At 43.3% G+C, this 17,383-nt stretch overlaps 2 protein-coding genes across 3 annotated transcripts in view; both read right to left on the bottom strand.

Annotated features, from left to right (window-relative positions):
* pklr (pyruvate kinase L/R) overlaps window positions 1-1,688 on the bottom strand; it is a 5,677-nt gene extending 3,989 nt beyond the window's left edge. Inside the window, exons 1-4 of one of the 2 annotated variants that reach the window (XM_060870973.1) lie at window positions 1,566-1,688; window positions 705-843; window positions 393-484; window positions 145-276 (exon numbers count right to left, since the gene is read on the bottom strand). In XM_060870973.1, the coding sequence (XP_060726956.1) occupies window positions 145-276; window positions 393-484; window positions 705-843; window positions 1,566-1,685 (483 nt within the window). In that variant the 5' untranslated portion in view covers window positions 1,686-1,688. The remainder of the gene's footprint in view (window positions 1-144; window positions 277-392; window positions 485-704; window positions 844-1,565) is intronic. The other variant, XM_060870974.1, reaches the window with a different exon arrangement.
* A 292-nt stretch (window positions 1,689-1,980) lies between these two features.
* On the bottom strand, window positions 1,981-16,464 carry LOC132846065 (cytochrome P450 11B, mitochondrial). The gene is made up of 12 exons (XM_060870579.1): window positions 16,170-16,464; window positions 15,964-16,051; window positions 15,707-15,866; window positions 13,918-14,239; window positions 5,612-5,767; window positions 5,253-5,467; window positions 4,920-5,120; window positions 4,634-4,812; window positions 4,378-4,544; window positions 3,758-3,836; window positions 3,406-3,642; window positions 1,981-3,280 (listed from the first exon to the last, which is right to left on the bottom strand). The coding sequence occupies exons 1-12, from the start codon at window positions 16,337-16,339 to the stop codon at window positions 3,164-3,166; spliced, it is 2,091 nt and encodes a 696-aa protein (XP_060726562.1). The 5' UTR covers window positions 16,340-16,464; the 3' UTR covers window positions 1,981-3,163.
* Window positions 16,465-17,383: the final 919 nt, after the last annotated feature.

Raw genomic sequence — 17,383 nt, 5'->3', positions numbered from 1 at the left:
AGCGAGTTCACTGTAAAAAATATGAATTTGGGACGTAGCCATAAACAAACTGATTAAAGTTAATAACATGACTGATGAATTCCAGCAGGAACAAGGACAGTGTAATGCAGGTTTATTATTTCTGTATCACACACTCACACATACCCCATGTACCAGACCAGTACGTATTTCGGGTCCTTTGGTATCCAAGGCAATGGCCACTGGTCGATAGGTCAGAGGGTCTGAAGTCGATGACCCCACTGCTTCACGAATGTTCCTGATAGATTCTCTGTGATACTAAGAGACATTATATGAAGAACATCTCTCTCACACACACACACACACACACACACACACACACACACACACACACACACACACACACACACACACACACACACACACACACACACCTGGTGGGTTCCATGGGAGAAGTTGAGGCGCGCGATGTTCATTCCTGCCTTCACCATAGCCTGCAGCGTCGACACAGAGCAAGACGCTGGACCTGTAACACAGACACAGAGACAATGTCTCTTATTTCCATTTATCACTGATGCATGGTTGCAGTGCATTATGGGCAATAACCCCTCTCCACACACAGTCCTTCAACTCAAAACAAAACTGAACCAAAGTAATAGAATATGAGTAAATATTAATAAATTACTATAAATTATCCTGGAACCATAACATCTCTAGGCTGTCCAATGAGAGGGCATGGTACTGACCAATGGTGCAGATGATGCCAGTGTTGCGTGCTGTGATTGGCTCCTGATCAATGTCCAATAAACATAAATGCTCCAGTAAGGAGTCACCAACACATGAGTGAACTCCCTGCTGCTGAATAAATGAGTCCATCACCTGGGACTGAGAGAGAGAAATACAGTTGTGTTATATTCAGAGAAATAGAGTTTATTAAATGGACTCAATTGTAGCTCCACCCCAATTTTAATTTTTTAGTTAAACAGAGAACCAAGAGGGTAAAGTGCCTGTTTTTCTGGACAACAAATTTAACCTACAAATCCAACCCAGCATTAAGTACAGAATTGAAATAGAATGAAATTAAACTGTATAAAAAGTGACACTAAAATTCCTCAGCAGTTAGACTTTATCACAGTCTGTGAATGATTATCTACTGAACAAATAAACCTTTGTGCAGAAGGTAAGTCAGGACAAACAAACCAGCAGATCACAACACACACACACAATAATGTGCTCTAACACACACAACAGATTTGATGTCATTATTATTTATTGTTTATTCACATTTTCAATCATTTAACAAATCTAATGTTTTAATTTAACCCAAATTAAAACCTTTATATCCAAAAAACTCCTTTGGTTTGAACCTTTACATATCCAGAGTGACTTACATTTTATTGCAATTTATACAACTAAGCAATTGAAGGTTAAGTCAGGGTTAACCAGCAGTGGCAGCTTGGGGGACCTGGGAGTCGAACTCAGGACCTTCCAATCAGTAGTCCAACACCTTAACCACTAGGCTACCACAACCAAATATTATTGTAATTATTTGTATAACTTTTCACTATTAGAAATCATAAATAGGAAAAAAATAAAAAGATTCCCACCTCAGACAGCGTCGATTTAGATACTGAGATCAGCTCCCAGGTGAAATGTGGCTTAAAGCTTGGACACACACACACACACACACACACACACACACCTGGAGAAATGAATGTTATCACCATCTGCTGGACACTGGCTGTGTTTACATGCTGAGATCAGAATAATTAAATGTTTATGGCTTACAGAGGGCGTGGCTTACAGTGGGACCTTCTTGTTCATGATCACTAGCATGTGCTAGGTTTAAATGCAAATATGTTCCATTGTAAAAACTTTATCTGAATTTACAAATTGGAAACACACACAAACCCACAAACACACAATGAGAGATTTTCACTTCTGTTTAATTATGAAGATAATGTCTGATACAATTTACACTTTGTAACAGGAGCAGTGTGTATATCGTTGTGTACAGTTGTGTGTGTGTGTTTGTGTGTGTATAGATGTGTACAGGTGTGTGTATCGATGTGTATAGGTGTGTGTTTGTCTGTATTAGTGTGTACAGGTATGTGCGTGTATCGATGTGTGTAGGTGTGTGTGTATATGAAAGTGTACAGGTGTGTGTGTATTGATGTGTACGTGTGTGTGTGTATCGATGTGTACAGGCGTGTGTACTGATGTGTACAGGTGTGTGTGTATCAATGTGTATCAATGGTTACAGGTGTGTGTGTATCGATGTGTACAGTTGTGTGTATCAATGTGTACAGGTGTGTGTGTATCAAAGTTTACAGGTATGTTTGTATGTATTGATGTGTACAGGTGTGTGTTTGTGTATTGATGTGTACAGGTGTGTGCACAGAGGTGTACAGGCGTGTGTACTGATGTGTACAGGTGTGTGTATCAATGTGTATCAATGTTTACAGGTGTGTGTGTATCGATGTGTACAGTTGTGTGCATCAATGTGTACAGGTGTGTGTGTGTGTGTGTGTATCGATGTGTACAGGTGTGTGTCTTAATATGTATAGGTGTGTGTGTGTTTCAATGTGTACAGGTGTGTCTGTGTGTGTGTGTGTGTCAATGTGAACAGGTGTGTGTGTGTGTCGATGTGTACAGGTGTGTGTGTGTATCAATGTGTACAGGTGTGTGTATCGAAGTGTACAGATGTGTGTATCGATGTAGACAGTTGTGTGTATCAATGTGTGTCAATGTGTAAAGGTGTGTGTGTATCGATGTGTACAGGTGTGTGTGTATCAATATGTACAGGTGTGTACAAGTGTGTGTATCAATGTGTACAGGTGTGTGTATATCGATGTGAACAGGTGTGTGTGTCAATGTGTACAGGTGTGTGTGTATCGATGTCAACAGGTGTGTGTGTCAATGTGTACAGGTGTGTGTGTATCGATGTGTACAGGTGTGTGTATCGATGTGTACAGGTGTGTGTGTATCGATGTGTACAGGTGTGTGTGTGTATTGATGTGAACAGGTGTGTGTGTATAGATGTATACAGGTGTGTGTGTATCGATGTGTACAGGTGTGTGCATGTAACTAATAAACACAGAGAAGACACCCCACTGTAGGTGAATCAGGAAGAGAGAAAGGTTTTGATTATGAACTCATTAACTGTCCTGACTGACTGCAGAGTGAGTGAACAGTTATGAGGTGATCAGTGTGAGAGTGTGGAGAAGGTGATCGTAGGTGGAGACTCCGGTTGGAGGATGAGTGTGTATTTGGTGCTGAGCTCCTCTTTGGATGAAACACTTAAACGGAAATTCTTCAGAATCTGTAAAACACACACACACAGACACACAGACACACACACACCTTTATTAAATGTTATCCCACACTGCTAACTTCATTTCTCTCCTTTCCAAACCTCTCTATGATCTTTACACCAGTTACACTTACATGCAGAAGAACGAGCTGCATCTCGTTTTCAGCGATTCTCCGCCCCACACACTGCCTCGCCCCGAAGCCGAATGCCAGAGACCGAAACCCTGCCCCAGAGCCTGTTTCCGCTGTGACATTTCTGCCACGCCCCTCTCCTGCCTCAGCTACAGCCCAACGACTAGGGTCAAAGATTAGAGGGTCCTGAAATACGTCTTGACTCCGCCCCAGAGGGTACAGACACACTTGTACCAGAGTCTGCAGAGAAATATTTCCTCAACACACCACAAAATACCAAGAATGCACTGTAGGTTTTCTAAGGACACACACTTTAAAACAGGAAATTCATTTCAGGACATGTCGAAAATCTCACCCCAGCAGGTATGTGATAATTCTGTAGCACAATGTCTCTGACTGGATATCTCTGTACTGTGATCCCCACCGGATACAGCCTACACACACATACACACACATTACTACTGGGACTACTGATTATTGGGTGGTGATAATGACGACAGTGATGATGAAGATAACGGTGGTGTTCAAGGTGATGAAGTTCATGATGGTGGTGGTGGTGATTATTACTGATTACTGTGTGGTGATAATGACGATAGTGATGATGAAGATAACGGTGGTGTTGAAGGTGATGAAGTTCATGATGGTGGTGGTGGTGATTATTACTGATTACTGTGTGGTGATAATGACGATAGTGATGATGAAGATAACGGTGGTGTTGAAGGTGATGAAGTTCATGATGGTGGTGGTGGTGATTATTACTGATTACTGTGTGGTGATAATGACGATAGTGATGATGAAGATAACAGTGGTGTTGAAGGTGATGAAGTTCATGATGGTGGTGGTGGTGATTATTACTGATTACTCTTGGTGATAATGACAATAGTGATGATGAAGGTAATGACGGTGTTGAAGGTGATGAAGTTCATGATGGTGAATTTCGTGATGGTGGTGATGATAGCGGTAATGGTGTGTTACCTGAGCGTCTCCTTCACTGTACCCTTGAGCAGCGGTGCTCCCTGCAAAGCCTTCTGAGGATTCCCCTCTGCCCGTAACCATGACAACTGCACCTGAGCACGCACATGCTCCTGAACATCAGGGTTACGTGCCAACTCAAACAATGCAAATTGCAGAGGAACCGCCGTCTGACAGACAGACAGGAAAGATTGAGACAGAGACATAATGTATTGATTTTGATTCACAATGTACTGATTCATGCTTGTGTGCCACTCACTGTATCGACTCCTCCTGCCATCAGTTCAGTGATGTTAGCCCTGATGAGCTCTAGAGGAAGTTCTCCTCTCTCCATCAGCAGCCTCAGCACTCCGGGGAACTGTGAGCTCTCTGCTGGTCCCTCCACACTGCCCCCTCGAACCTGAAGACGCTCATACACATGCTGGATCCGTTCCTCAGCTACACACACACACACGCACACACACACACACACCTTTTTCTTGTAAGTGATTGTTTCACATTGCTCGTGTTTGTGTGCACTGCACTATGAGAGAATGTACACACACCATGGCTGAAGATGTGGTCCCATGCAGTTACATGTTGTGTCCACAGGGGTTTGTGGAAGCGGAGCAGTGGGCGGGGCACATAGAGGAGGGGAGAAGTTGTGTTCAACATCTGCTCCACTGCCCAAATAAATCGCTCAGACTCCTGAGACGGCTCAGACGAAAAAAGCCCAATACGCTCACCATAAAGAACATGACAACTTGCTACAGACAGACATACAGACAGACACAGAGACATTGTAAATAAAGGTAAAGTCTGTGTACATTTCACTGTGCAGTTTGTAGTAATAAACACTAAACAAGCCTGTAATAAACAAGCCTGGCACATATACCAACCTTCTAGAGCAAAGCGGAAAAGCTCAGGGCTGGGGTCAAAGGTCAACATGTGTGCATCCTTCTCTCTCTTTCCCTCAGCGTGGACTTTACGCTGCAGGACACGAGTAAAATCCTGTGCCACCTCGTTTAACAATGGCAAGAACCGGTGTACAGCTGAACTCAACATCACCTCGCGGTTCAATAACAACCGATCAGAGCGCCACTCAGTTCCATTTCTGCGCTCACACACACACACCAATACACAAACACATTATTAAACACACACACATTATTAAACACACACACATCATAAGACACACAGACACATCATTACACACACACATTAATACACAAATATATCATTTTACACACACACACACTTGAGAAAGACCCCTTTGCTGTGTTTGCGTGTCTCTCTGTGTGTGTCCCATGGCTGCAGTGTCATACGGCGTGGATTCGGTCCCTCAGAGTGGAAGAGTTCGGCGACATCAACCGGGAACAAAATGTTCACACTACACTGAGAGCCCAGGTACTGCCTGAGAGACAGACAGACAGACAAGACAGACAGACAGACAGACAGTTGTGTGTCAGTTTTGTATCAGTGCTGAGTCCAGACTCACCTGTGACTTCCAAAGCTTTATACAAAAATATACAAACAAAGACAGCCAACTTTCTGTAAATATTTTTGGTAAAAATATCAATGCAGTTCAATTTAGTGGAAAATTGAAGATTCCAACTCACGAACCTCCGATCAGTAGCTCAACACCTTAACCACTAGGCAACCACATCCCTATTTCAGTACAGTCTGGTAACCTGATGGTTTTACTTTATAGCTCAAGTGCTTAAGGCTCTGGCTGTTGATCAGAAGGTCATGACCCTTAACCCTCTCTGTCCAGAGACACTGCAGCCTCTTTTTACAGTGGAGTGTGTGTGGTGTGTGTGTACACGTACACTGAGTGTTGTGTGTGTGCAAGTACACTGAGTGTTGTGTGTTTGTGTGTAACTATAAATTGAGTGGAGTGTGTTATGTGTCTGTTGTGTGTGTACCTGTACACTGAGTGGAGAGTGCTGTGTGTGCATTGTGTTTGTCAGTCTTTTTACAATGGAGTGTGTGTTCCTGTAGACTAAGGGTTGTGTGTGTGTAAGTACACTTAGTGTTGTGTATGTTTGTGTGTGAGAGTGCGTGTGTAACTGTGCACTGAGTGTTGTGTGTGTTTGTGTGTGAGAGTGCGTGTGTACATGTACACTGAGTGTGGTGTGTGTGTGGTGTGTGTAACTGTACACTGAGTGTTGTGTGTTTGTGTGTAACTGTACACTTCGTGGAGTGTGTGTTATGTATGATCCTGTACACTGAGTGTAGTGTGTTGTGTGTGATCTTGTAGAATGAGTGGAGTGTGTGTTGTGTATGTGTACCCGTACACTGAATGGAATGTGTGTTGTGTGTGCACCTGTACACTGAATGGAGTGTATGTTGTGTGTGTGCACCTGCACACTGAGTAGATTGTGTGTTGTGTGTGCACCTGTATGCTGAGTGGAGTGTGTTGTGTGTGTACACCTGTACACTAAGTGGAGTGTGTCGTGTGTGTACACATGTACACTGAGTGGAATGTGTGTTCTGTGTGCACCTGTACACTGAGTGGAATGTGTGTTGTGTGTGTACCTGTACACTGAGTGGAATGTGTGTAGTGTGTGTACACATGTACACTGAGTGGAATGTGTGTAGTGTGTGTACACATGTACACTGAGTGGAATGTGTGTTGTGTGTGTACCTGTACACTGAGTGGAATGTGTGTTGTGTGTGTACCTGTACACTGAGTGGAATGTGTGTAGTGTGTGTACTGTACCTGTATACTGAGTGGATTGTGTGTAGTGTGTGTACCTGTATACTGAGTGGAATGTGTGTTGTGTGTGTACACATGTACACTGAGTGGAATGTGTGTTGTGTGTGTACCTGTATACTGAGTGGAATGTGTGTAGTGTGTGTACCTGTATACTGAATGGAATGTGTGTTGTGTGTGTACCTGTATACTGAGTGAAGTGTATGTTAGGTGGAGGTTAGGGCTGGGCGATATGAACGAAAACTGTATCACGATATCAGTGTTTCATATCGGTCGATATCGATAATTATTGAAATTTTTATGGCCCAGTTAAAATAAGGACGAGGAGAAAAATATATTACAATTAAACATTTTTATTTTAAACTAAACCTTCCTCTTATCGTAATCCCTTCAGTTATTAAGACAGAAATGTCAACAACCAGGAAAACTCAAACAATTAAAATGTAAACATAAGTCTAAAGTCACAATGAACACTTAACAATTATCTCTTAACATTTAAGGTGCAAAATGAAAGAAAATGTAAAAAATGCTTAATAAAGTGTAATAAAATAGTGCAAAGTGTTAAATATAAACCTAGAGAAACCTGAGAATTTAGTGCAAGTGTAGTGCTAGGAAGTTCACTAACTGTTCACCTTCTGGTGAATAAAGTGTTTTAATATATGTGCAGTGTTTTTTAAACATAAATAAAACTGAGGTAGACTGAGATACATCTGTGATACAAAAAACAAACCGTACAGTAACATAGTTTGAAATCTAAAACCTGCAGAAATATGAAAAAGTAACTCAAGTTATTCTTACTCTAATCATACTTGAAGTTGAACTATTCAAGTATATTTTCGTAGGCTTATAATTAGGGCTGTAGCTATTGAATATTTTAGTAATCGAGTAATTAGTAATAGTAATTAGTAAACCAAATATTTAATCGATTAATCTGATAAAATGTATTTTTGCTTAATTAAAGAGCAATATTAAGAGAAAATAAGACGGGTCTCTTAAAATGAATAACTAATTGGTTTCCTTTTTTAGAAAAATGAACTTTTATTTCTAAATGTATAGTATGCTATGCATACAACAATATTTTCTATCAAAAATAAACATTTAGAGATTACCCATTGTTTCTCTGTCTGTACTTGTACTGTGAAATGACAAAAAGTTGACTGAGAAGAATTAAGTACGTTTAAGTGAACATTCTGGGTTTTAAATGAACCCTTTTCTGAGATGCAAAAACAAAAAAATTTAATTATTTTCAAATTACTTTTTTAAAGTATCAAAACTAAGGCATACATTAAAATAAATAGTAATAATAATACAAAAATACTGCCTTTAAGTCATGCAACTTAACTTTCAGAACTAAAAGATTCTAAATCTACAGCTCAGGCATAACATAATCCTTTACTGTCTAATTTGGAATGCTTTGTGTATTTAAAAGGCAAAAAACATGGACAGGAACTTGGACCTAGAGACCATGCATGGTTTCACACTGAGTGCTTTAAGCATATATATTAATCAGAATGTAAAAGTCTCTCTCATCGTGTGTGTGCTTTAAGTTTTAAATGAGCATGTGATTGCAATCAAGAAAGGTAAACATATCAACATGCTCAGAACTGAGGCATGAGAAATGTATCCTACTGCTGAAAACAGACGCTCTGATGGTGTCCCAAACCTTGGACATTTTCTGTCGTTTTCTCCTGTTTGTTTCTTCTCTTTGCTCATTGACATTGTTATCACTCGGAGCCTGTGGCAGGGGATACAGACCATTACGGTCTACAAGCCTCCACCACGGATCTGTGACAGCAACATCTCTCTGCTGAACGAGGTGAACACCTTCTTCGCTCGCTTTGAGAAGCAAAACAGCACAACTGCTCAGAAAACTCCACCTCCTCCCGGTGACCAGGTGATGATGCTGGCCCCGGACAGCGTGAGGAGATCCTTCAGCAGGATCAATGCATGCAAAGCTCATGACAACTTTCCTGGGCATGTACTGAGATACTGTGCAGTGGAACTCACTGATGTCTTCAGAGACATTTTTAACATCTCACTCATTCAGGCTGTTGTCCACACATGCTTCAAAGCTACCACCATCATTCCAGTCCCGAAGAAGCCGTCTCCATCGTGCTTCAATGACTACCGTCCTGTTGCACTTACTCCTATCATCATGAAGTGTTTTGAATGGCTAGTCATGCACCACATCAAGTCTGCCCACCCCCCCTTCCTGGACCCCTTCCAGTTTGCATATCAGTCCAACCGCTCGACTGATGATGCCACCTCAACTGCCTTCCACTCAGCACTCTCTCATGTAGACAAAAAGGACTCATACGTCAGAAAGCTGTTCATAGACTTTAGTTCAGCATTCAACACTATCATCCCTCAATAGCTCATTTACAAACTGCTTCAGCTGGGGCTCAACACTTCACTGTGCAACTGGCTGCTGGACTTTCTGACTGGAAGACCTCAGGCAGTACGGGTCGGCAGCAACACATCCAGCACCATCACACTGAACACTGGGCCCCCCAAGGATGTGTGCTGAGCCCCATTCTCTTGTTGCCCCACGACTCTGCTGACCCACGACTGAACACCATCACACAACTCCAACCTCTTTATTAAGTTTGCGGATGACACGACTGTGGTGGGTCTCATTAGCAACAAAGATGAGACAAAGGAGCGAGGTGAGAAGCCTGGCCAGGTGGTGCAGTGACAACAATCTCTCTCTGAACGTGGGGAAAACAACGGAGATTGTTGCTGACTTCAGGAGAGCGCACACACAGCATGCTCCTCTGACCTTCAACAGTGTCTGCTAAATGCTGTAAATTTAAATGTAAATGTAAACAGTGTGTCTGTGGAGAGAGTGAGCAGCACCAAGTTCTTGGGTGTGCACATCCCAGAGGACCTCTCCTGGACTGAAAACACAGCAGCACTGGCCAAGAAATCACAGCAGCTTCTCTACTTTGCAAACTGAGAAGAGCCAGAGCCATGCACCCATCATGCAAACCTTCTACAGAGGCACCATGGAGAGCATTCTATCGAGCTGCATCACTGTGTGGTATGGTGCTTGCAACCCATCCTACCAGAAGACACTACAGCGCATAGTGAGAGCAGCTGAGAAGATTATTTGTGTCTCTCTCCCCTCCAGGACATTTACGAGACCCGTCTCATCCGCAAAGCCCTTTGCATTGCAGGTGATCCCACCCACCCATCACAAAGCTTCTTCAGTCTGCTGCCATCAGGGAAGAGACTGTGGAGTCTCCGGGCCAGGACCAACAGATTGGAGGACAGCTTCATTCATCAGGCTGTCAGGAAGCTGAACTCGCTTCTGAACTTGCCTCCACCTTCATTTTTCTGCCCCAGGCACCACAGATCTATGAACCCACCCCCACCCCTCCAGATTCCACATCCCCAGGTCCTTTCACTCTCCCCTCCCACTAACATATGATGACATGCACCAGTCAATTTGTGCAGCATTGGTCTGCTCATTTGAACTTTATCTACCATGTGCCTTGTGCTGCTTTATTTAATTTCTTTTCTCTGTACTGTATGTACATGTGGAAGATTTGACAATAAATCAAAACTTGAACTTGAACTTGAATGTTGTGTGTACACATGTAAACTGAGTGGAATGCGTGCTGTGTGTGTACCTTTACACTGAGTGGAGTGTGTGTTATGTATGTATACCCGTACACTAAATGGAGTGTGTTGTGTGTGCATTGTGTGTACACCTGCACACTGAGTAGATTGTGTGTGTGCACCAGTGTGGGTTGTGTGTGATTTTGTTCACTGAGTGGAGTCTGTGTTGTGCGTGATTTTGTATAGTGAGTGGAGTGTGTTCTGTGTGTGTACCTGTACACTAAGTAGAGTGTGTCATGTGTGTGTTGTGCGTGTACCTGTACACTGAGTGGAATGTGTGCTGTGTGTACACCTGTTCACTGAGTGGAGTGTGTGTTGTGTGTGTGTTGTTTGTGATGCTGTACACTGAGTGTAGTGTGTTGTGTGTGATCTTATACACTGAGTGGAGTGTGTCTGTTGTGTGTGTTGTTTGTGTACCTGTATACTGAATGGAGTGTGTTGTGTGTGCATTGTATGTACACCTGTATACTGAGTGGAGTGTGTGTTGTGTGTGTACACCTGCACACTGAGTAGACTGTGTGTTGTGTATGCACCAGTGTGGGTTGTGTGTGATTTTGTTCACTGAGTGGAGTGTGTTGTGTGTGATCTTATACACCGAGTGGAGTGTGTGTGTTGTGTGTGTTGTTTGTGTACCTGTATGCTGAATGGAGTGTGTTGTGTGTGCACCTGTACACTGAATGGAGTATGTTGTGTGTGCATTGTGTGTATACCTGTACACTAAGTGGAGTGTGTGTTGTGTGTGCACACATGTACACTGAGTGGAGTGTGTGTTCTGTGTGATCCTTTAAACTGAGTGGAGTGTGTGTTGTGTGTGTGTTGTTTGTGATGCTGTACACTGAGTGGAGTTTGTTGTGTGTGATCTTGTACACTGAGTGCAATGAGTGGAGTGTGTGTTGTGCATGTGTACCCTTACACTGAATGGAGTGTGTTGTGTGTGCATTGTGTGTACACCTGTACACCGAGTGAGTGTGTTGTGTGTGTACCTGTACACTGAGTGGAGTGTGTTGTGTGTCTACACCTGTACACCGAGTGGAGTGTGTTGTGTGTGTACACCTGTGCACTGAGTGGAGTGTGTGTGTACACGTACACTGAGTGGAGTGTGTTGTGTGTCTACTCCTGTACACTGAGTGGATTGTATCGTGTGTCTACACCTGTACACCGAGTGAAGTGTGTTGTGTGTGTACACCTGTACACTTAGTGGAGTGTGTTGTGTGTGTACACCTGTACACTGAGTGGAGTGTGTTGTGTGTGTACACCTGTACACTGAGTGGAGTGTGTTGTATGTGTACACCTGTACACTGAGTGGATGTTTTGTGTGTGTACACCTGTACACTGAGTGGAGTGTATTGTGTGTCTACACCTGTACACCGAGTGGAGTGTGTTGCGTGTGTACACCTGTACACTGAGTGGAGTGTGTTGTGTGTCTACACTTGTACACTGAGTGGAGTGTATTGTGTGTCTACACCTGTACACTGAGTGGAGTGTATTGTGTGTGTACACCTGTACACTGAGTGGAGTGTATTGTGTGTGTACACCTGTACACCGAGTGGAGTGTGTTGTGTGTCTATACCTGTACACTGAGTGGAGTGTATTGTGTGTCTACACCTGTACACTGAGTGGAGTGTGTTGTGTGTCTACACCTGTACATCGAGTGGAGTGTGTGTTCTGTGTGTACCTGTACAGTGAGTGGTGTGTTGTATGTGTACACCTGTGCACTGAGTGGAGTGTGTGTGTACACGTACACTGAGTGGAGTGTGTTGTGTGTCTACACCTGTACACTGAGTGGAGTGTGTTGTGTGTCTACACCTGTACACCGAGTGGAGTGTGTTGTGTGTGTACACCTGTGCACTGAGTGGAGTGTGTGTGTACACGTACACTGAGTGGAGTGTGTTGTGTGTCTACTCCTGTACACTGAGTGGATTGTATCGTGTGTCTACACCTGTACACCGAGTGAAGTGTGTTGTGTGTGTACACCTGTACACTTAGTGGAGTGTGTTGTGTGTGTACACCTGTACACTGAGTGGAATGTGTTGTGTATGTACACCTGTACACTGAGTGGAGTGTGTTGTATGTGTACACCTGTACACTGAGTGGATGTTTTGTGTGTGTACACCTGTACACTGAGTGGAGTGTGTTGTGTGTGTACACCTGTACACTGAGTGGAGTGTATTGTGTGTGTACACCTGTACACTGAGTGGAGTGTATTGTGTGTGTTCACCTGTACACCGAGTGGAGTGTGTTCTGTGTGTACCTGTACACTGAGTGGAGTGTGTTGTGTGTGTACACCTGTACACTGAGTAGAGTGTGTGTTGTGTGTGTACACCTGTACACTGAGTGGAGTGTTTTGTGTGTGTACACCTGTACACTGAGTGGAGTGTGTGTTGAGTGTGTACACCTGTACACTGAGTGGAGTGTGTGTTGTGTGTGTACACCTGTACACTGAGTAGAGTGTGTGTTGTGTGTGTACACCTGTACACTGAGTGGAGAGTGTTGTGTGTGTGTGTACACCTGTACACTGAGTGGAGTGTGTGTTGTGAGTGTACACCTGTACACTGAGTGGAGTGTGTTGTGTGTGTGTACCCCTGTACACTGAGTGGAGTGTGTGTTGTGTGTGTACACCTGTACACTGAGTGGAGAGTGTTCTGTGTGTGTATACACCTGTACACTGAGTGGAGTGTGTGTTGTATGTGTACACCTGTACACTGAGTGGAGTGTGTTGTGTGTGTGTACCCCTGTACACTGAGTGGAGCGTGTTGTGTGTCTACTCCTATACACTGAGTGGAGTGTGTGTTGTGTGTCTACTCCTGGATACTGAGTGGAGTGTGTTGTGTGTCTGTGAGTGTGGAGTGTGTCTGTACAAACACACACTGAGTGGAGAGTGTTCTGTGTGTGTACGCCTGTACACTGAGTGGAGTGTGTGTTGTATGTGTACACCTGTACACTGAGTGGAGTGTGTGGTGTATGTGTACACCTGTACACTGAGTGGAGTGTGTTGTGTGTGTACCCCTGTACACTGAGTGGAGAGTGTTGTGTGTCTACTCCTATACACTGAGTGTAGTGTGTGTTGTGTGTCTACTCCTATACACTGAGTGTAGTGTGTGTTGTGTGTCTGTACACCTGTACAGTGAGTGGAGTGTGTGTTGTATGTGTGTGTTATGTGTGTACCTGTACACTGAGTGGTGTGTTTTGTAAGTGGAGTGTGTTGTGTGTGTGTGTTGTGTGTGTACCTGTAGATGGGGCCGAGTGTGTTGAAGTTTTGCTCCATGTGTTTGTGAAGGTGGCTGAACGTTCCATTCCTCCAAAAGTGCAAAAGGTTCATCCAGCCATTACAGCCCGTGTGTGGAATCTCATTAAAACTCCTCACTCGTCCACTGCATCCCTCTCTCCTTCCGTCTCTCTGCCCTGTCTCACTAGTCATCCATCTGTCCACCGCCCCATCAGCCTCTCCCTTCATCAGTCCATCTCCAGGGCCAGAGGCCCTCAGTGCTTTGTTCCTCACCACTGAGCGAACAGAGGAGGTGATCATGCTCTCTCCGTCTCTTCGTCTCTCTCAGTGCCACAAACGGTCCATGCTAAACCCTAAAAGTAACACCCCTCTATTTGTTTATCACGCCTCCCTCCATCCCTCCTGCTCTGACTCTCCAGGACACAATGCAGGATTTATGGCAGTAAAGGTCAAAGTTCAAGAAAAGAACAACACACAACCATGCCTTTCCAAACACACACACACACACAAACTGATGGAAATCTACTAGAAACATAAGGGTTTTTTTTTAGACAGTCACAGTTTGTTTTTTCTAATAGTGGCCATGACACAGCTGTATGATTGGCCATGCTGTATGATTGGTGAAATGATGGTGAAACCATGAGTGCTTCCTGAACGTCTGCCTTCCTCCATGGCCTGAGGACTGAGAGTAAAGACTGGACTCCTTTAATCAGATAATTGAAAATGCACACAAACCTGCTGTATGAATTTCATTTTATTTTTCTGCTACAGGCAAATGTAATAATTAACAGAAGTATGTCATCACTTTTCTTAGAACTTTTATTAGCCCAATTACTGAAGACAAAAAATAAAATCATTTAAGATGTAATATTTACAAAATACTGAATTAGGATTCTAATCTACAGCCAGCAAACTGCTTTTTTATTGTTCACACTCAGGAAAAGTGCTATAAAATCATCAGAAGAGCAGAACATGAACAATGCTCTGCTAAAACACTTCTGCAGATTACAATAGAGCTGAAATCACACCACACCTTCATAAAGTATTACATCAAGAAAAAATTTAACAAAAAACACTACAACCTTTTTATGACAACAAACAAAAAGGTAAACAAAAACAAAACAATTTAACAAATAAAAAAAAAGCATTACAGAACAACTGTACCACATGACTACATGACCATAACATGACCGTACCACATGACTACATGACCATGCCACATGACTACATGGCCGTACCACATGACTACATGACCATACCACACGACTACGTGACTACATGACCATACCACACGACTACGTGACTACATGACCATACCACACAACTACATGGCCGTACCACATGACTACATGACTACATGACCGTACCACACGACCGTACAACATGACTACATGACCGTACCACACGACTACATAACTACATGACTGTACCACACGACTACATGACCGTACCAGACGACTACATTACCGTGTATCACGACTAACTAAATGACCGTACCACATGACTACATGACCCGCACGACTACATGACCGTACCACATGACTATGTGACCGTACCACATGACTATGTGACCGTCCCACGCGACTACATAACTACATGACTGTACCACACGACCACATGACCGTACCACAGGACTACATGACCGTACCACACGACTACATGACGATACCGCACGAATACACAACCGTACCGCACGACTACACAACCGTACCACACGACTACATGACTGTGCCACATGACTTCATGACTGTTACATGACTACATTACCATAACACATAACTATGTTGTGCTGCGTGCTGTGTGTCCAGTACTAAAGCTCAGGTTCTCAAACACACTCAGTAATCCAGACCGTTCCTTCTCTGGAGTCTTAGACTGTACCATTTTGTTCAGGTGACTGGAGATCATCGCTGTTCCGCCTGCGGCTCGTACCCGCCTCGAGTCTTCAGTATTCTGAGTAAAAAAAAAATAAAGAGAAAATAAATGATTAATTTGTTAACATTCAGGATTAGTTAGTGTTCAGACTCAGATGAGTTATCTAAACACTTACTGTAGGGAGCTGATACTTCCTCCTGAAATGAGCTCTCATTGCTGCTCTCATTGCGTTCTTCTCCATGTTCCTAACCTCCCGGAGCCTTCTGCTCACACACACACACGCACACACACACACACACACACACACACACACACACACATGCCCAATGAAGCAAACATTCTAATGAAACAACAAAAAACCCATTAGAAACACACACGCACCTCTCTTTCTCCCTTTTGGCCTGGTAAGCTCGCAGCACAACAGGGTTCTGATCCATCAGCTTTGATATTTTACCTTCAGACCCCAAGTTGTCTTTCTGCAGTGTTTCAGTCACACAGCTAGTAAACTTCCTAAAGGGAGCAAGAAGAGACTTCACTATCATAGCCTCCATCCTGACTGTGTGCGTGGCTCAGATTAATGTTCTAAACACTTTAACTCATTAAATCTCATTAGTGTCTCTCTCTCTCTCTCTCTCTCTCTCTCTCTCTCTCTCTCTCTCTCTCTCTCTCTCACACACACACACACACACACACACACAGTCTTTATCCTGAAGCCCCGCCCCAAAGTATGATCATTCAGGTGTTATTGTATAATATTTACATTTACTTCCATATTAACTTCAGCATGCTACATTTACACACAGCATCACAAATAACTTCCTGGGTATAATATGACACTTTGTGTGCCATTGCACACACACACACACACACACACACACACACACACACAGAGAGAGAGAGAGAGAGAGAGAGAGAGAGAGAGAGAGAGAGAGAGAGAGAGAGAGAGAGAGAGAGAGTGTGTGTGTGTGTGTGTGTGTGTAGGTGTGTGTGCGTGTGTGTTATCAGTGACCCTGCTGAATCAGCCTTGGAGTGTCCAATAGTTGAGGTCACCATTAATCACCTAACAGGATCTTTCTTTCAGACACGTACACACACACACACACACACACACACACACACACACACACACACACACACACACACACACACAAAACCATAACACACTGTGTGTATACAGTATATTTATCTACAACCTCATTGTCCACTTTAATAGGAACATCTGTACATCTGCTCATTCATGCAATTATTCAATCAGCCAATCATATGCAGAGCTTCAGTTAATGTTCACATCAAACATCAGAGTTCAGAAAAGGGTTTGAGAGAGAGAGCAGAGCAAGTGTAACGTACCCTAATAAAGATACTTTTACAACAGCGTATTCCTCTCTAACATGAAGTCGACTAACAGACCTTAAAGAAGTAAAGAGCTTGAAGGTGCTGTAATTAAAATCTCCTCTCATTTATCTCATTTATTTATGGAGCTGTAAATCAAACAGTGAGACTGTAACCTGACTGGATCTGATGTTCACCCTTCATCAATGTCACCCCTTTTATTGGCTAACCCTAGATCTCAGTCTATGCTCAGTGAAGAACCAGCC

Source organism: Tachysurus vachellii, chromosome 5 (genome assembly GCF_030014155.1).
Source record: "Tachysurus vachellii isolate PV-2020 chromosome 5, HZAU_Pvac_v1, whole genome shotgun sequence".
Classification (NCBI taxonomy): domain Eukaryota; kingdom Metazoa; phylum Chordata; class Actinopteri; order Siluriformes; family Bagridae; genus Tachysurus; species Tachysurus vachellii.
This window is presented reverse-complemented; position numbering and strand designations above follow the sequence as displayed.